Source organism: Pelophylax lessonae (genome assembly GCF_965119305.1).
Source record: "Pelophylax lessonae genome assembly, chromosome: 10".
In the NCBI taxonomy this organism is placed as follows: Eukaryota; Metazoa; Chordata; class Amphibia; order Anura; family Ranidae; genus Pelophylax; species Pelophylax lessonae.
In genome coordinates this window covers 18279546-18304818 of record NC_138777.1, presented here as the reverse complement: position 1 = coordinate 18304818, position 25273 = coordinate 18279546, and the positions used below count along the sequence as shown (strand labels likewise).

The 25273-nt window shown below is 42.8% G+C and overlaps 1 protein-coding gene across 1 annotated transcript in view; it reads left to right on the top strand.

The window, feature by feature from the left end:
* GTF2H1 (general transcription factor IIH subunit 1) overlaps positions 1-19539 on the top strand; it is an 80705-nt gene extending 61166 nt beyond the window's left edge. Inside the window, exons 11-15 of the mRNA XM_082270870.1 lie at positions 1216-1333; positions 8280-8370; positions 12163-12278; positions 15097-15189; positions 19026-19539. Of these exons, the coding sequence (XP_082126996.1) occupies positions 1216-1333; positions 8280-8370; positions 12163-12278; positions 15097-15189; positions 19026-19112 (505 nt within the window). The 3' untranslated portion in view covers positions 19113-19539. The remainder of the gene's footprint in view (positions 1-1215; positions 1334-8279; positions 8371-12162; positions 12279-15096; positions 15190-19025) is intronic.
* Positions 19540-25273: the final 5734 nt, after the last annotated feature.

Genomic DNA, 25273 nt, shown 5'->3' with positions numbered 1-25273 from the left:
CGGCCAATTTGTTTTATGCTACCTATGTTTGGTAAAAAAAATCGCAAAAAGCGTATTTTGATTGGTTTGCGCAAAAGTTATTGCGTTTACTGACTAAGGGAAAGATTTTTGTCATTTTTGTTGTTGTTTTTTTTTAACGCGTAATGGCGGCGATCTGCGATTTTTTTTTTTTTTTTTTTTTGCGGTACTGCGACATTGTGGTGGACAGATCGGATCCTTGACTGACATTTTTGACACTTTTGGGGTTACCAGTGACATTTCTACAGTAATCAGTGCTATATATATATATATATATATATATATATATATATATATATATATATATATATATATGCACTGTTACTGTAAAAATACACTGGTAGTGAAGGGGTTAACTTTATTTGAGAGGGAGGGGCTGTGTGTGTCCCTAGGGGCGTGATTCTTGCTGTGATTGGCTGTGGCTTCAGCTGTATGCAGAGTGATCAACGGATCTACATAGTAGATCCATATGATCAGCTCTCATACAGAGGGGAGAATGACAGGCAGCTTGTTTACACAAGCTGCCTGACTTTCTCCCTCTCCCCCGCCGATCGCAGAGTGGCCGGCGGACATCGGGTCCGCTGGTCACACGCGCGGGGGGGTCCGTGACCACGCGGGAGCGGGAGCGCGCCTCCGGCGGCGCGCTCGCTCCCTAGACCCTCACAAGCTAGTGACGTAGCCCTACGTCACTTTGCCTGTGAGGGGCTGACCGCCGACGTAGATCGGCGTGCGGCGGTCGGCAAGTGGTTAATTTCTCCCATCATTTCTTTCTCTGTTTACACATTAAGACCCTATCTTCTTACCTCTTTAGGCTGCATTCACATGTCAGCGTATGGATCGCGGGCAGAGCCGCCGCGATTCTGCCCGCGATCCGGAGATCGTTGCAAATCGCGGGACGCCTGTGCGTTGCCTGCGATTTGCAATAGCACCCCAAACGCTGAGCGATGTTGCCGTGATTTCCGCCTGCCGAATCACGGTAACATTGCGCAAACAACATCGCTCAGCGTTTGGGGTGCTATTGCAAATCACGGACAACGCACAGGCGTCCCGCGATTTGCAACGATCTCCGGATCGCGGGCAGAATCGCGGCGGTTCTGCCCGCGATCCATACGCTGACATGTGAATGCAGCCTAACGGTCATTTTGCATGTTTACTATACATTTATTGTATCTATTTCATTTTGTTTTGTATTTTCAGGTATTACCATGGCCCAACCCCGGTCCACTCCCAGCAATATGCAACCAGTCAGGATATTATTCATTCTCTGAACAGTATTAAACAACAAATGGACAACTACATACCAAGTTTAACTCAGGTAAGCACAGAGCAAATTGAAGGCAAGACGTGTACACATAACTGCGAGTGTTCAAATAGGAGGGATAATATGGCGTAACCCAAGTTAAAATAAAGGATCAATTTTTATTTTTTAAAAATAAAAAAACATGTTATACTTACCTGCTCTGTGTAGTTTTGCACAAAGCAGCCCGATCCTTCTCTTCTCGGGTTCCCCACAGGCGCTCCTGGCTCCTCCCATAGCAAGCAGCTTGTGTCCTTTCACACACGGAGAATGGCTCGGCCCTGCCCCTGCTCTCTCCTCATTGTCTCACTGGCTGTGATTGACAGTAGCAGGAGCCAATGGCTCCCACTGCTGTCACAATCCAATGAGTTGGGAGAGCCGAGGCTCCCATGCACATCGCTGGAGGAAGATCTGGCTCAGGAAAGTACTGGGGGGGGGGGCTGCTGCTGCACACAGAAGGTTTTTTACCCTTATTCAAAGAATGCATGAAGGTAAAAAACCTTCAGCTTTCGAACCACTTTAACCACTTAAGCCCCGGAGGATTTGGCTGCTCAAAGACCAGGCCCTATTTTGCGATTCGGCACTGTGGGAATTTAATGGACAATTCCGCGGTCGTGCAACGCTGTACCCAAATGAAATGATGTCCTTCTTTTCCCACAAACAGAGCTTTCTTTTGGTGGTATTTGATCACCTGTGCGATTTTTTTTTTTTTTTTTTTTTTTTTTTTTTTTTTTTTTTTTTTTTTTGCTATAAACAAAGAGCGACAATTTTGAAAAAATAACTATTTTTCTATTTTTCACATTTTTTTTTTTATATGAAATTCTCAAAAAAAATGTAAAAATCTAATTTTTTTATAACATTTTAGGCCAATTTGTTTTCTCCTACATATTTTTATTTAAGCGTATTTTGATTGGTTTGCACAAAAGTTATTGCGTTTACTAGCTACGGGAAAGATTTGTGTAATTTTTATTGTTTTGGTTTTTTTTTTTTTTTTTTTTAACAAGTAATGGTGGCGATCTGCAATTTTTTTTTTTTTTTTTTTGCGGGACTGCGACATTGTGGCGGACAGATCAGACCCCTGAAACTAAATATGAGAGATGGCGCTCAGTATGCATGTAGTAATAAACCCCAGTATAGACTTAGGTGAATAGTCTCATGAACACTTTATTATATTGATCCAATGGTAAAACATAGTATGGATGAAACAAGATCAGTCCTACCGCCCCTTGTAGCCTCTGGACATTCACCCCAATGGTAATGGAATCCTATAGGAGACCGGTGGCTAATGTTGAAAGCCGGTTGTCAGATGGGGTCGCAGGCAGGAGGGCTCGATCGGTCTGATGTGCGGCCGCTTCCTCAGACCGGAGCCTCTGTGTCGCACTCCCTCGGGAACCCGGTAAGAGCCTCGGGAGTTGCACTTTGATGACGTCACTGCGTGGGACCGAAGATCCGCAGACAGCCGGCTACAGGATTACCAGGATGTCAACACGGACGGGGGACTGGTTGAGTTTACTTCTGAAGAGCCTCCCGATGGCCACAACGACATGTTTCGCTACAATAGTAGCTTTATCAAGTTGTGGCAAGAGGCGATCGGGGGCTCTAAGAAGCCGAAAGATGGGCGGGGTTAGGCACACTGGCCAATAGACTGACCCCAAACAGCTGAGTCAGAAAAAACACTAGGAAATCAATGAATAAATAAAAGGATTGGGAAAAAGGGAATAAAGATGTATAAAAATGGAAAAAATCGGGAAAAAGATGAAAAAATTAAAAAAATAAATAATAATTAAAGAACAAGGGGCATATAATAAACGAAAAAATGTATATAAAAAACATATATAACGGTATATTAAAGGTCCAGAATGCTACATGGGGCTAACAAGAATTAGTATATCACAATTGAATGTATACGGTTGTAATACCTTTGTTGACATACATGGAACGATCTAAAAATTGATAAGATAATAAATGTGTCAAATCGATAAAAATACATATCTATAAGATATATATCTATAAAAAATATATATATAATAAGATTAACCCGTAAGCACCTGAATCTCTATGGGCCGGCAGGCTTAAGATTAAAACGTCATTATTCCAAATTAAATATTACTTTAAAATATTTAGATTCTAAAATGCATCAGATAAGGCAATTTACTTCTAATTCCTCGTTGAGGCCTTGAGGCGCTAAACAATTAAATTTATAGATCCAGTATGTTTCTCTTTTGCATAGCAGAGAGAAACGTTCATTCTCCGTCAGTGTTCCTTTCGGGATGCTTTCTATCGCCATAACTTCAAGTTTCTTGAAGTCTTTATTGTGATATTTTGAAAAGTGACGTGGGACGCTGTGTTTATCACATCCCTTATGGATGAGCCGGCGGTGTTCTCCTATTCTTTTTCGTAATGTCCGCATCGTGCGTCCCACATAGATCAATTTGCATGGACATCTAAGCACATATATGACGTATTCAGTCGAACATGTGATAAATTGTTTTATGTGGAAAGTATCGTCCCTATTTTGAATAACGGTACAAGCTTGTACTACCATCTGGCATGTCAAGCAACCACGTTTTTTACACTGATAGGTGCCTATGCGGTTATCAAAATAAAACCTAATATCTTTGGGGGCACGGGCCTGGAACTTTAATTTGCTGGGGGCTAAAATATTTTTAATTGTGCGTGCTTTTTTAAAAGTCACTTGTGGTGCGGTGGGTAAGATAGGACCCAATCTACTATCAAGCTGAAGAATATTAAAGTGTCTCTTGATAATATGTGAGATCGCCCTGTATTGGTCGTTGTAACCAGTAATGAACCTTATGCTGTTCGTATTGCTAACTTGGTTCCTTTTGTGGGTTGATTCAGGCTCCAAATGAGCTTTGAAAGCCTCCTCGACAAGAGGTAAGGGGAACCCCTTGTCCAGGAAGCACTCTTTCATTTTGGTTCCCTGGTCACAGTAATCTGCCCTTCTCGAACAGTTACGGCGAAGTCTATGAAACTGACCACCTGGGATATTTCGTTTCCATGCAGGGTGGTGGCAACTCGCATAGTGTAAATATGAATTCCCACTTGTGGGCTTTGAGTGGTTCTTACTGATGATGTTCGGGCCTTCATGGGAAAGTACAAGATCTAGGAACACCAACTCACTAGGCTCAATGACCGATGTGAAGGATAACCCCAGTGAATTGGCATTACAATGTTCCACAAATGCCCTAAAGGTCTCCATGCCACCACTCCAGATGAGAATGACATCATCAATATATCGTCCATAGAAGACGACATATTGGGCATAAGGGTTATTGTTCCAGATGTAGCACTCTTCCCATAGACCCATGGTTAGATTGGCATATATACCGGAGCAAAATTGGCTCCCATAGCGGTACCCTTTATCTGTAGGTAAAACTGGTTCAGGAATGAAAAATAATTATGACGCAGGCAGAACTCGATACAGTCCACAATAAATATGGACTGTAGGGAGTTGAATGAGCCAGACTGACTTAGGAAGTGTGTGATAGCCTGAAGTCCCACTTTATGTGGTATTGACGTATAGAGTGACGTGACGTCGAGAGAGGCCCACATATAGTCATCCTCCCAAGTGTAGGACTTGAGGGCTTCCAGAACTTGTGAGGAATCTCTAATATAAGAGGGTAGTTCACACACTAAAGGTTGGAGAAAGAAGTCTAGGTATTTAGCAATACCGCTCGTAAAGCTATTAGTACTCGCCACAATAGGTCTCCCTGGTGGCTGTGTCAAGGATTTATGTACCTTTGGTAGGTGGTAAAAGTACGGAGTACTGACTTCTCTTGGGAGCAAAAATTGTTTCTCTTTATCATTAATGACTCCTTGGTGCCACGCTTTCTCAACCATAGATCTGAGCTCAATTTGATATTTGGGAAGTGGGTCACAAGTTAATTTAATATATGTCTCTGTGTCGGCCAGTAATCGATTGGCCTCACTGAGGTAGTCCGTTTTATTCTGGACAACCAGACTACCTCCCTTATCTGCCTGTTTCACTATGATCTCGTCATTGTTTGTTAATGCCTTTAGAGCAACCTTCTCTTCTTTACTCAGATTACTCCGGAAAGAGTCCCTCGGGGATTTACAGAGTTTAATAAAATCCCTGTAAACCGCCTGGTAGTAGGTCTCAATGTAGGGACCCTTTGAATGAACTGGGTTAAAGAATGAGCTTGGCCTAAAGCTACTGTGACGTACCTCAGGATCAGTCAATAAAAGTTCTAATACTTCTAAACCAGAGTCATCTATCCACAGATCTTCCAATATTTGTAGGGCTTCCTCATCTAATGTAATAGAATAGTTTATTATATGCCCCTTGTTCTTTAATTATTTATTTTTTTCATTTTTTCATCTTTTTCCCGATTTTTTTCCATTTTTATACATCTTTATTCCCTTTTTCCCAATCCTTTTATTTATTCATTGATTTCCTAGTGTTTTTTCTGACTCAGCTGTTTGGGGTCAGTCTATTGGCCCGTGTGCCTAACCCCGCCCATCTTTCGGCTTCTTAGAGCCCCCGATCGCCTCTTGCCACAACTTGATAAAGCTACTATTGTAGCGAAACATGTCGTTGTGGCGATCGGGAGGCTCTTCAGAAGTAAACTCAACCAGTCCCCCGTCCGTGTTGACATCCTGGTAATCCTGTAGCCGGCTGTCTGCGGATCTTCGGTCCCACGCAGTGACGTCATCAAAGTGCGACTCCCGAGGCTCTTACCGGGTGCCGAGGGAGTGCGACACAGAGGCTCCGGTCTGAGGAAGCGGCCGCACATCAGACCGATCGAGCCCTCCTGCCTGCGACCCCATCTGACAACCGGCTTTCAACATTAGCCACCGGTCTCCTACAGGATTCCATTACCATTGGGGTGAATGTCCAGAGGCTACAAGGGGCGATAGGACTGATCTTGTTTCATCCATACTATGCTTTACCATTGGATCAATATAATAAAGTGTTCATGAGACTATTCACCTAAGTCTATACTGGGGTTTATTACTACATGCATACTGAGCGCCATCTCTCATATTTAGTTTCAAGTACATGTTCTATGCTGTCTTGCATCAGGGATTGGGCGAACAGTGTTGCTATCCCCATACATCATCAACACATTAACTTTACAGGTTTTTGTGTATTCTCTGTGAAGGGACATTCCAGGACTTTATAATCTCGGAGTAGCGCCAGAACTTTTTGGTAAAAGTTACAGATCAGACCCCTGACTGACATTTTTGGGGGTACCAGTGACATTACTACAGTAATCAGTGCTATAAATATGCACTTACTGTAAAAATGACACTGGCAGGGAAGGGGTTAACTTTGTTGGTGATCAAGGGGTTAAGTGTGACCCTAGGGGCGTGTTTCTAACTGTCGGGGCGTGGCTAGTGAAGTAATCACAGAGACATACGATCCTACATAGCAGGATTGCATAGCCTCTGTCATTCAGGGAGAATGACAAACGGCTGTGTTTACATCAGCCGTCTGTTTTTTCCCTCTCCTATGGAAGATCGCGAGTGGCTGGCGGACATCGGAGCCCCCAGTCACATGCACTCGCTAGGCAGAGAACGAGCAGGCGGCGCACACTCTTCCCCTACAGGCTCGTGGGCGAGCAACGTAAGTCTACGTCGCTTTGCCCAGGAGAGGCTGACTGCCGCAGTAAATAGTCGTGCGGCGGTCGGCAAGTGGTTAAAGGGCATCTAAGAGCTTTTATTTTAGGTTTACATTTGATTGTGATGTGCCGAATGTAAAGCATCTTATCTGCTTGTAATAAAGTTTTCTCATTCCTCATTTCATTATGTGCATATAGATAGCCATGTTCCATTTTGCTGTAGTGCCCAATTGCTGTGCCTTATTGTTCCTCTCAGTGCAGGTCTATGGGTCAGGTATGGTCAGCACTGTCCTCAGTTCAAATCTTGGCCCGAACACCATTTGCATGGAGTTTGCATGTTCTGTCTGTGTTTGCATTGGCTTCCTCGGGGTACTTGGGTTTCCTCCCACGCTCCAAAGACAGGTTAATTGGTTGCTGTCTAAACTGGCTGTACTATGTGTGTATGTATGCATGTTAGATAGGGACCTAATGCCTCGTTTCTACGTACCGTACCTCGGTACGGTACGCAATTTTTGCCGTTTCCATTGTCAAAAGTTGTAAATGGTACCCTAATTCCGAACCATACCGTACCACTTTTTTGGTACCCTTTTGTTGGGGTACCAAGCACATTAGTACCGTACCAACAGGGTGGAGCAATACTGTTAAGGTACTGTTGAGCTTGGGTACTATTGGCGGTGGAAACGCAAGCCTGATCAAGGTGTACCGTATTGAACTGTTCCGAACTGTACTGCTCAGTGGAAACGAGGCATTAGATTGTGAGCTCCTGAGGACAGGGACTGATGTTAACGTGGTTGGGACATCTAATATGAACAAAGTATATCCCTCTATAGCATGTACTTGCCTCAGTTAACAGCACTAAGTGTCATTTCCATCTGCTGCTTCCTTCCTCTGCTATCAGATTGAGTCACTTCTGACAAGTTTTCCTGACTCCAAGAGAAAAAAGGTGACGGGAGGGAGCTCCAGCTAATTTACACTCAGCACTGTTGTTACTGTGTGCTGTGTGGAGGGGGATGTGTCCCTTCCCTCCAATCTGCTCTCAGAGCTCTCCTCAATGAGCTCTGAGCTCTGCAGAGTGTAAGTTCAGCTCCCCCCCCCCTTTTTTTTTTATGAACTCTTACAAGCTTATAAATTTAGCACTTTGAACAGATGTAGAGAATAGAAGACTGCAGATAAACAGGTACAACCTATGTAGGGGGATTTGTTTAATCTCTGTGTATCACCTGAGGATAGTCCGTCACTGGCTATATGTAAGGGTTTACAGCCACTTTAATGTTTAGTATGTAAAGTGCTGCACTAATTGACAGTGCTGTATAAATGCCGGTAAGAAATCTATCCTCTCGTTGTTATTTCTTATAATGTAGGTTCTTACGAGCTCGGCTGCTAGTAGCACCATATCGGCTCTCTCACCAGGTGGGGCCCTGATGCAGGGAGGGGCCCAGCAAGCCATAAACCGTGAGTCTACTTTCTCTTCTAGTTACTGAGATTTGCAAGATTGCATTAAAGGGTAACTCCAGTTTTGTGGGGGGGGGGGGGGGGGGGTTAAAAAAAAAATTGTATATAGCATATACAAATGCCACCCAAGTCAAGAAAACTTTCCTTTTCTATCTGCAGCCTCTGTAATTTTCTGTAAGATGCAGTATGCCACCCTGAAGGCCTTCTGTATACAGATGGTGTATAGCAGGGTTTCCCAACTCCGGTCCTCAGGGCACACTAACAGGCCAGGTTTGCAAGAAAACTGAAATACATCCCATGTGATATCATTTGCTGCTCAGTGATTGCAGTATTCTAGTCTGCATCTCCTCAAGGTAATATCTAAAATCTGGCCTGTTAGTGGGCCCTGAGGACCGGAGTTGAGAAACACTGGTGTACAGAACGCCCCCCAGAAACGTCTACACTAAGATACAAATCAGATTTTTGGCATCCCCTGCAACAAAAACGTCCTCCTTGGTGAAATACTCCCAAAAGAAAATCATGTCTAAAGGAATTCAAGCCCTGCCACTTTCCCACTTTCATATCGGTCTATCCCTAACAGACCTTTACAAAAATAGAGTTTTCGATGGAACGAGATTTCCCTCCTTATTCCTGTTCTGGTGACAACTGTAAAATGTTGGATTTCTCTGTCACTTTCAGTCTTGGGGACGATGGTCACCAGGACAAATGTAGAGAATAATTATCTCCAGAGGTGACACACAACTGTCAATGTAATGTTTTGACTTTCGATGCACTTTACCAATGTTGGACCACCTGTGAATGAACATCTTGTAAGGTCTCTAATATTCTCAGTGAACGCCAATGTTATTTATAATTTGCAACAGGGGGAAGGTGCACTTTATCCCATACAATGGATATAAAAAGTCTACACACCCGTTAAAATGTCAGGTTTCTGTGATGTAAAAAAATGAGACAAAGATAAATCATTTCAGAACTTTTCCCACCTTTTAAAATGTAATGTGACCTATAAGCTGTACAACTCAGTCGAAAAACTAACTGAAATCTTTGGGGGGGGGGGTTTGGAGGGAGTAAAAGGAAAATAATGTGGTTGCCTTAGTGTGCACACCCTCTTTATAGCAATCACATTCAAACTCATGTTAAATAGGAGTCAGTACACACCTGCCATCATTTAACTATTTCAATGCAGTGCCCTTTTACCCCCTTCCTGCCCAGGCCAATTTTCAACTTTCAGCGCTGTCACACTTGGAATGACAATTGCGCAGTCATGCTACAATGTACCCATATGACATTTTTATCATTTTTTTTTCACACAAATAGAGCTTTCTTTGGGTGGTATTCACTGCTGGGTTTTTTATTACTTACAAAAAAAAAGATAGAAAATTTTGAAAAAAAGTATTTTTTTTTCTTATTTTCTGTGAGTACATTTTTAAAATAAGTAATTTTTCTCCTTCACTGATGTGCACTGATGAGGCACTTATGGGCACTGATGAGGAGGTACTAATATGCCGCACTGAAAGGTGGCACGTAAAGGCAGCACTGATAGGCACGTAAAGGCGGCACTGATGGGCACGTAAAGGCGGCACTGATGGGCACGTAAAGGCGGCACTGATGGGCACGTGAAGGCGGCACTGATGGGCACGTGAAGGCGGCACTGATGGGCACGTAAAGGCGGCACTGATGGGCACGTGAAGGCGGCACTGATGAGCAGGCACTGACTGCCAAAACTATGGGCACTGATTGTGGGCACTGTTTTTGAGTTTTTCTACTAATTTCTGTAATCAGGGCACTGATGATTTTCTGATCGGCTCTCCCTCGCCACACACTCTAACTGTGTGAGGCGAGGAGAGTCGGTAAACGGCACTTCCTCATTTACATGTGACCAGCTGTGATTGGACGCAGCCGATCACATGGGTAAAGAGCCAACTCATTGGCTATTTACCAAGATCGGGGTTGCGCCATGTCCTAGCAACAGGGCACGGCCACGATCGCTGCACTGCACGCAGAGGCGCTGTTCTGGTGCGCCATCATATGACGGAGTCCCAGAATAGCCGCACAGCTCCACCGTCATGTGACGGTGGGCGGGCGGGAAGTGGTTAAAGTGCCTCTGATTAACCCCAAATAAAGTTCAGCTGTTCTAGTAGGTCTTTCCTGACCTTTTCTTAGTCGCATTCTACAGCAAAAGTCATTGTCTGCAGAGAGCTTCCAAAGCATCAGAGGGATCTTATTAAAAGGTATCAGTCAGGAGAAGGGTAAAAAATAAATTCCAAGGCATTAGATTTACCATGGAACACAGTGAAGACAGTCATCAATTGGAGAAAATATGGCACAACAGCGACATTACCCAGAACTTGATGTCCCTCCAAAATTGAGAAAAAAACTGGTCAGAGAGGCTGCCAAGAGGCCTACAGCAACATTCAAGGAGATGCAGGAATATCTGGCAAGTACTGGCTGTGTGGTCCATGTGACAACCATCTCCTGTATTCTTCATATGTCTGGGCTATGGGGTAGAGTGGCAAGACGGAAACCTTTTCTTACAAAGAAAAACAATCCAAGCCTGGCTAAATTTTGCAAAAACTCATCTGAAGTCTCCCAAAAGCATGTGGGAAAATGTGTTCTGGTCTGATGAAACCAAGGTTGAACTTTTTGGCCATAAATCCAGAATGTTTGGCGCAAAAACAACACTGCACATCACCAAAAGATTACCATACCCACTGTGAAGCATGGTGGTGGCAGCATCATGCTTTGGGGCTGTTTTTTCTTTAGCTGGAAGGTAGAGGGAATTATGAACAGTTCCAAATACCGGTCAATATTGGCACAAAACCTTCAGGCTTCTGCTAGAAAGCTAAACATCTTTCAGCATGACAATGACCCAAAGCAAATATCCAAATCAACAAGGGAATGGCCGAGCCAGAAGAAGAATAACGTTTTGGAATGTATATAGAGAATCCCCAAAGGTGTGGGGCTATGAATGCCACTAGACACTGTTCACAATAAAATGGTAGACTTTATTATACAAAAAAGAGACATACAAAACTATATATAGCACAATTGTACATAAACAAAAAATATGGAATATATATATATATATATAAAGCAATTTTATCTAGTAGATATTCCGATAGTGGATGCCTACCCTCGAAGTCTTCATGGGAGATTGGAATGAACTGTCGTTAAAACGGTAAAAGAGGAATGCCCCGTTCCAATGAAACCCATCAAGGGCAAATGTGAAAAAGAGTGAGAAGAGTAGTTGCACTGGAAGTCAACGTTTTGGAATGGCCCAGCCAGAGCCCAGACCTGAATCCCATTAAAAATCTGTGGGGTGATGTGAAGAGTGCTGTGCACAGGAGATGTCCTCGCAATCCGACAGATTTGGAGTGTTTTTGCAAAGAAGAGTGGGCAAATATTGGCAAGTCAAGATGTGCCATGATGATAGACTCCTACCCAAAAAGACAGAGTGCTGTAATAAAATCAAAAGGGGTTTAAGGGTGTGCACACTTATGCAACCATATTATTTTAGTTTTTTTTTTTTTTTCCCTCTATCTAAAAGATTTCAGTTTGTTGTTCAACTGAGTTGTACAATTTATAGGTCACACTAAAGGTGGAAAAAGTTCTGAAGTTATTTATCTTTGTCTCATTTTTTTTTTACATCACAGAAACCTGACGTTTTACCAGGGGTGTGTAGACTTTTTATATCCACTGTATATTAGACTTGTGTATTTGCTCCGTAGGATACAGAGAATATTACTTTGTTTTCCATCAGGCTCTGCAATGACGTGTGTCTGTCCCTTACAGAGATGGTGCCAAACGACATCCAGTCTGAACTCAAGCATTTATACGTGGCGGTCGGCGAGCTGCTGCGCCATTTCTGGTCCTGCTTCCCTGTCAATACACCTTTTCTAGAGGAAAAGGTAAGAGATACCGGACTTCTGTGTTGGGAAAGCTGAATTGAGTGACATTTTTTCATGCGGGCGTACTACAGTGTACACAGGGGTACCGTGCATCCCTGTGCAGGTAGTCCTATTCATTTTATTTATTACAGGTACTTATTGAGCACTGCCAATTTTATTATACTATTACATATTTATTATACATTCACACCAGTCCCTGTACTCAAGGACCTTACAGTCTAATGGCACTTTTCCACTGCAAGTACCGGCTTGGCTCTACTTGGCCCGGTTTGCTTTTCCACTGCTGGTACCGCATGGTACGGTGTTGGAACGGTTCGGTACGGTACGGTTTGCTTTTCCACTAAAGTAGTACTGAAGTTGAGTGGGTGGGATAACAACGGGGTGGGTGGGATTCTCTGACCAATCAGTGGCTAGTAGTGACTGCATGCAAAGGATTGTGGGATATGGTACTGGATATGGTACCTCTTGGAACCACAATCGAGGTGGTACTGTTTTTGAGAGCCGTACCGTTCGGTTCCATGCAGTGGAAAAGTGCCGCCGTACCGTTCCTACACCATACCATGCAGTACCAGCAGTGGAAAAGCACAAAAGCGAGCCGAACCGTTCCGTTCCATGCAGTGGAAAAGCGCCGCCGTACCGTACCGTTCCTACGCCATACCATGCAGTACCAGCAGTGGAAAAGCACAAAAGCGAGCCGTACCGTTCGGTTCCATGCAGTGGAAAAGCGCCATAAGGTCCCGAACGCATATTCATACTTACACATACTAGAGCCAATTTAGACAGGAGACCAGTCACCTACCAGCATGTCTTTGGAGTGTGGGAGGAAACAGTGTGACCGGAGGAAACCCGCACAGGGAGAACATGCAAACTCTGGGCAGGTAGTGCCATGGTTGGGATTCAAACGGACAACCCTAGTGCTGCTATGCGGAAGTGCTAACCACTGACCTGCCCATTCATGTCAATTGGAACATAGCAGCTGCTGCTCCTAATTTGACCTCTGTGTGGGTGCACGACCCCGATCGCAGACAGTGTGCACCCGCCTGAATGTCAAAATTTGAGCAGCAGCTGTGTCTGTGCAGCCGCAGTATCCAAGATCCTCTGCTGTGTATATCCTCACTTGTACGACTCCAAAGACTTTGGAGTAACTTTGGATGGGTGCACAAACGGAGCTTTCTTTTAACGGTATTTAATCGCCTCTGCGGTTTTAATTTTTTGCGCTATAAACAAAAAAAAAAAAAGCGACAATTCTGGAGGGGAAAAAAAAACTTTTACTTTCTGCTATGAAACATTCCCAATTAAAAAAAAAAAATTAAAAAAGAAAAAAAAAAATTTTCGTCTTTTTAGGCCAATTTGTATTCTGTGACATATTTTTGGTAAAAAAAATCCCAATAAGTGTATATTGATTGGTTAGCGCAAAAGTTATCGCGTCTACAATCTAGGGGATAGATTTATGTCATTTTTATTTATTTTTTTACTAGTAATGGTGGCGATCGGCAAGACTGCGACATTGCGGTTTGACAGATCGGACACCTAACTGACACTTTTGGGGGGACCAGTGACGACGTTACAGAAATCGGTGCTAAAAATATGCACTCTACTAATGACACTGGCAGGGAAGGGGTTAACACCAGGGGCGATCAAAGGGTTAAGTGTGCTTCTAGGGCAGGGATCCTCAAACTACGGCCCTCCAGCTGTTGCAGAACTACACATCCCATGAGGCATTGTAAAACTCTGACATTCACAGACATGACTAGGCATGATGGGAATTGTAGTTCCTAAACAACTGGAGGGCCATAGTTTGAAGACCCCTGTTCTAGGGAGTGCTTTCTAACTGTGTGGGGATGTACTCACTGGATGAACACAGAGATCCATGTTACTAAATAGGAGGAACACAGAATCCCTGTGTTCATCTCTGACAGAACACTGGTCTGCCTTGTTTACATAGGCTGACTGCCGTTCTGTCTCCATGGGGAGCGATCGCCGGTGGCCGGCGGACGTGACCTGCTGATTGGCTCCCCCTCTGGCCAATTAGCACATGTGTGCGCGACCCCACTATCTGTTACACGATGCGACGTACAGGTACGTCATTTCACATAATAGAGCTGACCTGCCGCGGTAGAACTACGGAGGCTGGTCAGAAAGTGGTTGTAAACCTCAGACATGAAATATGAACACAGCATATCCCTCTATAGCAGTGATGGTGAACCTTGGCAGGTGTAGTTTTGGAACTATATTTCCCATGATGCTCATGCACTCAGCAGTGTAGTTGAGCATCATGGGAAATGTAGTTCCAAAACATCTGGGGTGCCATCACTGCTTTATAGTGTGTGCTTGTCTGAATTAGGAGTACTAAGTGTCATTTCTGTCTGCTGCCTCCTTCCTGCTATCTGAATGAGTCACTTCTGACAAGCTTTTCTGACCGCAAGGAAAAAAGGTGATGATGGAGGGATCTCCAGCACGCAGCCTGTGATTGACAGCCTCAGCTCTGCTCCTGTGTGCTGTGTGAAGAACATACCCGAGCACCGACTGCATGTGAGCGGACGCAGCCCCACAATTTTCCATCTGTCTCTACTGGCCACCCACATGGTGAATTTCATCCTGCCAAAATTAGTTTGGTGTGTGCGTGACTACAGGGTGGTCATTAGATGTACAGCACCCCCGCCATGATTAGGTAAAAGGTTATGGGAAATAATGAGAAGATATAACTATGATGGTTCAGCAGTTTCCTTTTATTGAAGGCTGCGGCTGTTCCTCTCTGAATAATCGTGTCATATAGGCAGTCTTTGTAAACTTTTTAATGCTGTGCTTTCTTTTGCAGGTCATTAAAATGAAGAGTAACTTGGAAAGGTTTCAGGTTACTAAATTATGTCCATTCCAGGAGAAAATCAAGAAGCAATACTTGAGCACAAATGTAAGATATTTCAAAGTCTATTAATTCCTGTGATCCTCCTGCAGGGTGACCACTAGCCAGGCACATTGCTTCAAGGGCTAGGTCACCTTCACCAACAAACTGCCTATGCCGTAAGAAATGTCTGTAGATAAGAACAAACTATGCGGCTTGGACCAAAGTTAAAGGGTTAAAAAAAAATATGAAATAATTTAGCGTATACAATTGCGACACAAATCATATTTTATTTGAATGTTTTTAAAAATGACCTTTCCCTTTCAAACTGTAGCTGTTATCTTCTGAAAATGCAACGCAATATGGCTACATGGAGGTGTTCTGTACACAGAATGTATACTGACCACACCCCCAGAAACATCATTTTCTGCTTGTGTGATTGGCTCTCCAATTTTCTGAGAAGTCTGCACTAAGATACAAATCAGATTTCTGGCATCCCCTGCAACAAAAATTTCATTTTTGGTGAGATACTCCCAATAGGAACACGTCTAAAGGGATGCAGACCCTGCTTTGTTGCTAGGATGTTCCTCAGACACTCTCATCCGATTCAAACTCCCTCACATGTGCTCTCTTCTGTCATAGTAGCTGTGAGCTCAGTGATCCTGTGACAGAGGCGGTAGTGGACCGTGCAAGTGGGGGTTTTGAGAGCTCCCTGCTGTGATGGCGGTGTTGAGCAGCATTGATGGAGGTGTCTTGGCATCATCCCTTCCTGCCTTGTTGCGAAGACACTCCCAGCTGATTCAAACCCCCCTCATATGCTGTTTCTCTCCCCGTCACAGTAGCTGTGAGCTCGGTGATCCTGTGACGGAGGCGATAGTGGACCATGCATGTGGGGGTTTTGAGCAGCAATGATGGGGGTGTCTTGGCATCATCCCATCCTGCCTTGTTGCTAAGAAGTTGCTAAGACACTTCCAGCGGATTCAAACCCCCTCACACCTCTTACAGTAGCTCTGAGATCAGTGATCCTGTGACGGAAGAGAGAGTGGACCACACGTGAGGAGTTTTGAGAGCTTCTCCAGTGATGGTGGGGGTGAGCAGCAACCACTGGGGATGTCTTGGCATCACCCATCCTGCCTTGTTGCTAACTAAGACACTTTCAGCTGATTTAAACCCCCCTCATATGCCCTTTCTCTCCACGTCACAATAGTTGTGAGCTCAGTGTTCCTGTGATGAAGGATATAGTGGACCATGCATGTGGGGGTTTCGAGAGCTCACTCCGATGAGAGCACTGAAAGCTGAAAATTGGTCTGGTTAGGAAGAGGGTTTAAAGCGGAGTTGCACCCTAAATTTATACTTACCTCTATCTTCTCGCTCCGGGTCACATGAAAAACAAATAGATAATCGCAATTTTTTTTTTTTTTTTTTTTACTTACCTCGTATAGAAGAAAATATACTTACCTTACTTCCTTCTTCCTCCCCTCGGCGGCCACGGCGATTCGTCACTTCCTGGCTTTGCAATGATTCCTGGGAGCTGAACGTCATCGCTCCCAGGAATCAATGCGCCTGCACCGGCCCCGACGTCAGTTCCGGTGTGCACGCGTCATTCCCTTCTAAACCGCTTCTGGGCATGCCCAGAAGCTGTGGAGGGATGACGCGCGCGCACCGGAAGTGACGGCGGGGCCGCTGCAGTGCATCGTGGGACCCAAGAGGAGGCAGAAGAGGATCGTGCTGGCTTCAAGCTGCCCACACCTGAAATGGCAGCGCTGGACAATACTTTTTCAAGGTAAGCATTTCTCCTAAAAGGTAAGTGCAACCCGGGACAGTACAGAGGCTATCTATTGTGGAATGTACTAGCCCTGACTGTCCCGGGGGTATTTTTATTAAAAAAAGTATTCCCAGGGTGGAACTCCGCTTTAAGTGCCCAGTGGGTAAGTGGTTAAAGGTGTAAAAATCATAACCAACAAAGCAAACAAAATAAGATTTAATTATTTATAAAAGAGAAGTGAACAAAAAAAATCAGCAAGAAAATAATTAAATTCAGAATGAGTTAATTAAGGCTAATTGGAGAAAATTAAGGGTTAATAAGGGGCTAAATAGAGGAACATTTTATTAAAAAAACACAAATTTTATTTTTATTTTTTTTACTTGACAGGTTGCTTTAACCACTTCAGAGAAGGTTTTAACCCCCTTAATGGCCAGGCACTGCATTGCTTTAACTGACAATTGCGCGGTCGTGCAACGTTGTACCCAAATAAAATTGATGTCTCCCCCCCCCCCCCCCCCCCCTCCCCAAGTAGAGCTTTCTTTTGGTGGTATTTTATCACCCCTGTGGTTTTTGTTTATTACGCTATAAACAAAAAAAAAAAAAAACATATTTTTTACTTTCGGCTATAAAACCTTCCCAACAAAGAAAATTAAAAAGTTTAATGTTTTCATCAATTTAGGCCAATATGTATTCTGCTACATGTTTAGTAAAAAAAAAAAATTCTAATGTGTATTTTGATTGGCCCACCCCCTCTCTCTCCTCATTGGCTAACTGAGTATGATTGTCATGCCAGTGGCACCACTGCTGAGTCTCAGCCAATCAGGAGAGAGAGTACCGAATGGCTGAGGCACTGGTGGACATTGCTGGATAGAGAGAGGGCCCAGGTAAGTATGGGGGGCTGAGGGGGGCTGCTGCACACAGAAGGCTTTTTATCTTATTGTATCTTAATTTATAGAATGCATTAAGAGAAAAAAAACTTCTGACTTTACAACTCCTTTAATCGGACTTCATCTGTTAAAGTTAATCACTTTGATCTGTAGATGAATAAACAGATACAAAAAGAAACAATGTTTCTTTTTATCTGTGTTTCAGTGGCTGAGCAATGTTTTTAATAAATTTGCTGGACTTCTTTAACTATTCAGCTGTCAACCCCACTGACAGCTGACTAAAGCCTCGTACACACGCAACGAATTTCCGCCGACTGGTCGTCCATCTTTTGTCCAGAGTGGTGTTTTGTTGGTTGGAATGTGCCTAGACTGCACACGAATTTTCCCGCACGACAAAATTCTACTTCGGAAGTGATGTCATGTGTTGGTTTGCATTCTTTGTGTTCTTTCTTCACTGAGCATGCCCAGTCTTGCTTATAAGATTTTTCCCTGTCGAAATCTGTACTGACTGCACGAAAATCGGACATGTTTTGAAGGAGGTCAAAAATTATATAGCCTGCACACCAGATTTTTTTTTTGCCGAAAAGTCGGAGTCGGTTGTTGGAAGCATCATACTAACAAGCCGAAAATCGGCAGATTGGTCGTCGGATGAAAATTCCCAGCCAAATTTCGACTCGTGTGTACTGGCCTTAAGTCCTCAGTTGTTAAGGACGCAGCGGCCACGCTCCTTAACTGATAATTGCTGCCTTTTTTTTCTTAATTTATATTTCAGCTGTCAGTGGGGGAATCCAGCTGACAGCTGAAAAACTGAGCATGAAATATCGGTTTCAGGTATCAGTGCATTTGCACGAGTACCTATACTTGTGCAAATGCTTAGTTTTGGCACCAATATCGGTGCAACCCTACTTTAATTACATAGCGGTTTATCAATTTAAACTCCCAACATGTTTCGCCCTGTGGGGCTTCTTCAGGGGAAATAACCGCTAGTGATCTGAAAGCTATATCAGAAAAAAGTCATATAAATAACATACTAATATGACACAAAAAAAAAATCGCACACTACACCCCCCCCCCCCCCCCCCCTACTGCATCTGGGAACGGACAGCTGCCAGAGTGGTAAAGTGCTCCGGCAGCTGCCCGCTATAGTGTGAACCCGGCCCTAAAATCGTCATGACCTAGAATGAACAAAAACCAGCTGACTATCTTCTGACAATGTATCTTCCAGCATTGAGCAGTGTTGTTTTGTATTGCAGCTCACGAACCACCTGGAGGAGATGCTGCAGACGGCCTACAACAAGTTTCAGATATGGCAATCTCGCCGTTCGCATAGGAAAACGTGAGGTTCCTCCTCTTCAGCACTTAATTTATAAAAACAACCAGACAACTCGCAATCCGCGATGGGCAATAGAGCGAACAACAAAAATTCTTCGGAGCCTGGCAGACGTGTTGCACACAAGAGACGTGTGCGTTTGGCGAGAAGCTTTCTAAGGTCCTCGGCATTGAGCTCGGGGCTGCAAGAGCAACTGCGAAACTTCACAACCGAGTGAAAAAAAAAATGTCGGAACCAAAACTTTATTACACGATGGCCAAAAGGGGGGAGGGGAGAGAATGGCGTGAGATGTACCATTTTCTGCGATCCCTCAGGAGCTGCTCTAATTCCTCCCTTTTTTCCTGGTGAAAAAATAAATAAAGCTGCTTGGAATTCTTATGACGTTACGTTTTGTGGGGGGAAAAAAAAAAGACAAAAATATGATCTTCTGTATATTTCATTTATATATGTGTGGCACAGGGTATAGGATATGTCCTTTGATTTCGCCTGAAATTCAAAGTTTAATTTGTACATGTTTTACTATGCTCCCTTTTTTTTTTTTTTTTTCTTAAATGCAAAACTTTATTTAAAATAACACTTTTTTTTTTTTTTATCAAACTCCCAAGGAGAGGTGAAATATTTGCACTGGTGGGTTGCTGGCTTAGAAAAAAAAAACGAATATCGAGCATTATGAACGGCGATGCTTTTCAACGCCATTGAGTGCTCGCAGAGGTTGTGTTTCTGAGATATGTCAAGGGTTTGCTCGGCAGATTACTGTTCATGGGGAAATGAGGATCCTTTTCCATTGTTATGACTGTTACTGTATAGACAGCGGCTTGATAATCATCGGCAAGCGAGAAACGCATCCGTAAAAAATAAAAATTGGCGTGCTTATGGTTATCGCCGAGCCTGTGCCATAGAACGTGGTTCGGATCTTCTTCTGTTTGGAGACTGTTGTCTTGTATAGCACTTGTATAGCAAGAGTAAAAAAATGTTTTATAGTTTAAAAAAAACTGTTTATATATTGTAATCTCTACAACAAACTTTATCTATGCAGTTATAAAAACTGTTTGGGAGATGGACGTTTCGGTTTTGCGCTTTTTTTTTTTTTTTGTCCGCTTTCCTTCCTGCAATTGGATTTTTTTTTTTTTTTAATCCTGTTTTGGGTGCTCAAACATGACTGCCCCCCGCCTTCCGTTCTTGTATTCCCTTTAAGAGTTTAGCAACTTTTTTTTTGTCCGCTTTCCTTCTGCAATTGGGATTTTTTTTTATCCTGTTTTGGGTGCTCAAACATGTCTGACCCCAAATCTCTCCCCCCCTCGCTTTCATTCTTGTATCCCCTTTAAGAGTTTAGCAACTTTTTTTTTTTTTTTTTTTTGTCTGCTTTCCTTCCTGCAATTTTTCCTTCCTGCAATTTGAATTTTTTTTTTTTTTTTTTTCATATCCAGTTTTGGGTCCACCCCTGCCTTCCATTCTTGTATCGCCTTTAAGAGTTTAGCAACAATTTTTTTTTTTTTTTTTAAATTATCCTGTTTTGGGTGCTCAAACATGTCCGCCCCCTGCTTTCATTCTTGTATCCCCTTTAAGAGTTTAGCAACTTTTATTTATTTATTTTTTGTCCGCTTTCCTTCCTGCAATTGGGATTTTTTTTTATCCTGTTTTTTGGGTGCTCAAACATGTCTGCCCCCCTGCCTTCCGATCTTGTATCCACTTTAAGAATTTAGCAACTTTTTTTTTTTTTTCCTCTTTCTTTTCTGCAATTTGAATTTTTTTTTCTTTTTTATATATATATATATATATATATATATATATATATATATATATATATATATATATATATATATATATATATATATATATATATATATATATATATATATATATATATCCTGTTTTGGGTGCTCAAACATGTTCACCCCCCGCCTTCCGTTCTTGTATCCTTTTAAGAGTTTAGCAACTTTTTTTTTTGTCCGCTTTCCTTCCTGCAATTGGGATTTTTTTAATCCTGTTTTTTGGGTGCTCAAACATGACTGCCCCCCGCCTTCCGTTCTTGTATCCACTTTAAGAATTTAGCAACTTTTTTTTTTTTTCTCTTTCCTTTCTGCAATTTGAATTTTTTTTTTTTTTTTTCCCCGTCTGTTTTCCTTCCTGCAATTTGAATTTTTTTTTCTTTTTTTTTTTTTTTTTTTTTTTTTATATATCCTGTTTTGGGTTCTCAAACATGTTCGCCCCCGCCTTCCGTTCTTGTATCCCCTTTAAGGATTTAGCAACTTTTTTTTTTTTTTCCTCTTTCCTTTCTGCAATTTTATTTATTTCTTTTTTTTAATTATCCTGTTTTGGGTGCTCAAACATGTCCGCCCTCCTGCTTTCGTTCTTGTATCCCCTTTAAGAGTTTAGCAACTTTTTTTTTGTCCGATTTCCTTCCTGCAATTGGGATTTTCTTTTATCCTGTTTTTGGGTGCTCAAACATGTCTGCCCCCCCCCCCCCCCCCCCGCCTTCCATTCTTGTATCCACTTTTAAGAATTTAGCAACTTTTTTTTTTTTTTTTTTCTCTTTCCTTTCTGCAATTGAATTTTTTTTTCTTTTTTTTTATATATATATCCTGTTTTGGGTTCTCAAACATGTTCGCCCCCTGCCTTCCGTTCTTGTATCCCCTTTAAGAGTTTAGTAACTTTTTTTTTTTTTTTGTCCTCTTTCCTTTCTGCAATTTGATTTTTTATTTTTTTTGTCCTCTTTCTGCAATTTGATTTTATATATATATATATATATATATATATATATATATATATATATATATCCTGTTTTGGGTTCTCAAACATGTTCGCCCCCCGCCTTCCGTTCTTCTATCCCCTTTAAGAGTTTAGCAACATTTTTTTTTCTTCCAAAAAATTGGAAGCAAATGAAAAGCTCAGATAAGCGTTGTGATATACCGTCACTGAACAGTGTCTGGCCGGGGTCTGTCACTTGAAGAGTTGCAATGGCGTTCGTTATTATACAGCTGACTTAATACAGATCTCCCTTCTTTTCCTTTTTTATATAAAATAAAAATGAATTTCAAAGCTTTGTGGTGTAGTCTGTCTTTTTTTAACCTTAAAGTGTCACTAAACCCACAAAAAAAAAAAAAAAATCAATAAATGGTGTTGTTCATACTCTGAGATTTGTTTTCTGTATTCTGCAAAAAAACCTGGTTGATCCTGCTGCTCTCTATCTCCCCCTGCTGTCCATGTCCCCGATTCAGTTGGGGATTTTGCAGAGCAGTGTTGGCAGCTCTGCACATGCTCAGTTTTTAGTGACAAAAAAATAAACACAAGGGCTCACCGGCCTAGTGCATTATCCTCTAAGTCCCGGTTCACACTACCCCGACTTGTCAGCCTGACAAGTCGCGGTCCATTCTGTGCTATGGGAACCGTTCTAATAGGAGCGACTCAAGTCGCTCCGACATAGAAAATAGTTCCTGTACTACTTCGGGGCGACCTCGGAGCGACTTGCATTGACTTCAATTAGGTGAAGTCCGTGCAAGTCGCGGTGCATGCGACTTCACAGGTCCCCCCGAAGTTGGATCGCCATAGTGTGAACCGACACTAAGAGGTTTATTTAATTAAAAAGGTAAAAAAATACTCACAAACGAGTTCTTGGTACAAGCATATCAAATAGGTAAGTTGCCATCAGCATCAAGATACTCTGAGGAAGAGGCCAAGCCTTGAAATGCGTAAGCTTTTCCAAGCTTCATAGCGATGGTGCATCCTGTATCTTGATGCTGATGGCAACTTACCTATTTGATATGCTTGTACCAAGAACTCGTTTGTGAACATTTTTATACCTTTTTAATTAAATAATCCTCTTGGAGGATAATGCACTAGGCCGGTGCCCCCTTGCATTTGTTTTTTGTTTCTAGTGGTCTTAGACTGCCCTGGCCTTGTAAGGGGCTGCGAGGCTGAAGTTATACAGCGATGCCGAGTCAAAGGTTCTCAGTAGCTGCATGATTGTGGCCAAGGTCGATAGAGGATGGAGACGGATGGAGCACAGGAGACGGGTGCTTCGCACCGACTTTTTTTTGTTTGTTGCTTATTGTCAGTTGTCAGTGAATTTCTATGCTGAGCATTTCCTCCTGATCACATCTGAGCAGCCCATGTGACTATAGAGTCACACATGTGGGCGAATACACAGTGATAAATGACAGCCCACTCATTCTCCATGCCCACTAACCAGCTAAACACACTGGGGGTGGGATATTATATGGCACATCCAGCGCATCACACCCAATGGGCTGCTATGCCTGTGCAAATGTGGGCCCCCAACCCGCATACATGTGAACCAGGCCTAAAGCAATAGTAAAGTCATTAATAGATAAAAACACCGGTCCTCCTGCAGGTTTAACCAATTAATGACTACTATTGCTTTAGGCCTGGTTCACATGTATGCGGGTTGGGGGCCCACATTTGCACAGGCATAGCAGCCCATTGATGTGAATGGGCTTGAGCTGCTATGCCTGCGTTTTCAGCTGAAAAAAGGTGCATGCAGAATTTAAAAAAATGCAGTGGCCATGAAATCCATCCTTCTTTTGCACCATGCGACTTACCTGCCGTTGCTGCACACGCAAACTGTTTTTAAACGCCGTGCCCACGTATACAAAAAATGCAGAAAGCTTGCCAGAGCAGGAACAGCAGTTTAGTCGCATGGTGCAAAAGCAGGATGGATTTCAAGGCCACTGAATTTAAAAAAAATGCTGCATGCACCTTTTTTCTGCGGAAAATGAGGGCATAGCAGCCCTTTCAAATCAATGGGCTGCTATGCCTGTGCAAATGTGGGCCGCCAACCCGCATACATGTGAACAGCCAACCCGCATACATGTGAACAGCCAACCCGCATACATGTGAACCGCCAACCCGCATACATGTGAACCAGGCCTAAAGCAATAGTAAAGTCATTAATAGATAAAAACACCGGTCCTCCTGCAGGTTTAACCACTTCTGGACTGCAAGGATTTGCCCCTTTAAAGACCAGGCCATCGGATCAGAGCGCCAGAACCAGTTATCACCAGGTAGGCCAGACACTGCTTGATGGCTATATAATAATGTAATGTGGGCTGCTATGCGTGTGTGTGTGTGTGTGTGTGTGTGTATATATATATATAATTAGAGCTGCACGATTCTGGCCAAAATGAGAATCACGATTTTTTAGCTTGGAATAAAGATCACGATTCTCTGTGTAACAAAAAAAAAAAATTGGGATAACTTTACTGTTACGTTTTTTTTTTTTTTATTCATTAAAGTCTATTAATTGCGTTTGAAAGACTGCTGCGCAAATACAGTGTGACATAAAATATTACAACAATCGCCATTTTTTTCTGTAGGGTCTCTGCTAAAAAATATATAAAATGTTTGGGGGTTCTAAGTACTTTTCTAGCAAAAAAAAAACTGATTTTAACTTGCAAGCAACAAGTGTCAGAAAAAGGTCCAGTCTTTAAGAGGTTAAACTTCCTTTCTCCCTGGCAGAGGGAAGGAAAAGATACAATGTAATCATTTTTGTTTATAGTTACTGGGAGACTTAATGCTGAAAGGTGTTAGCTGTGTGAGTGAATGAGTCATCCAGCTCACTGCAATGTATCAATTCACAAGTCAGACCCAGGAGCAGAGAAACTCGGTATTTTAAAAATGCCACAATAACAATACCGTGGCTACGCGATATGCCGGTTTTAGTTAATTCGATATAGGTCTAGTGGTGAGTTGATTGGAGCTTTGTGACATTATCCTGCTGGAAGGAGCCATCAGAAGATGGGGACACTGTAGTCATAAAGGGATGGAAATGGTCAGCAACAATACTCAGGTAGGCCATGGTGTTCAAACGATGCTAAATTGGTACTGAGGGACCCAAAGTGTGCCAAGAAAATATCCCCCACACCATTACACCACCAGCCTGAGCCATTGATACAAGGCAGGATGGATCCATGCTCTACGCCAAATTCTGACCCCACCATCTGAATGTCGCAGCTGAAATCCAGACTCATCAGATCAGGCAACGTTTTCCAACCTTCTGTTGTCCAATTTTGGTGAGCCTGTGCGAATTATAGCCTCAGTTTCCTGTTCTTAGCTGACAGGAGTGGCACTCGCTGTGCTCTTCTGCTGCTGTCGCCCATCTACTTCAATGTGTTGTGCGTTCAGAGATGGTATTCTGCATACCTTGGTTGTATC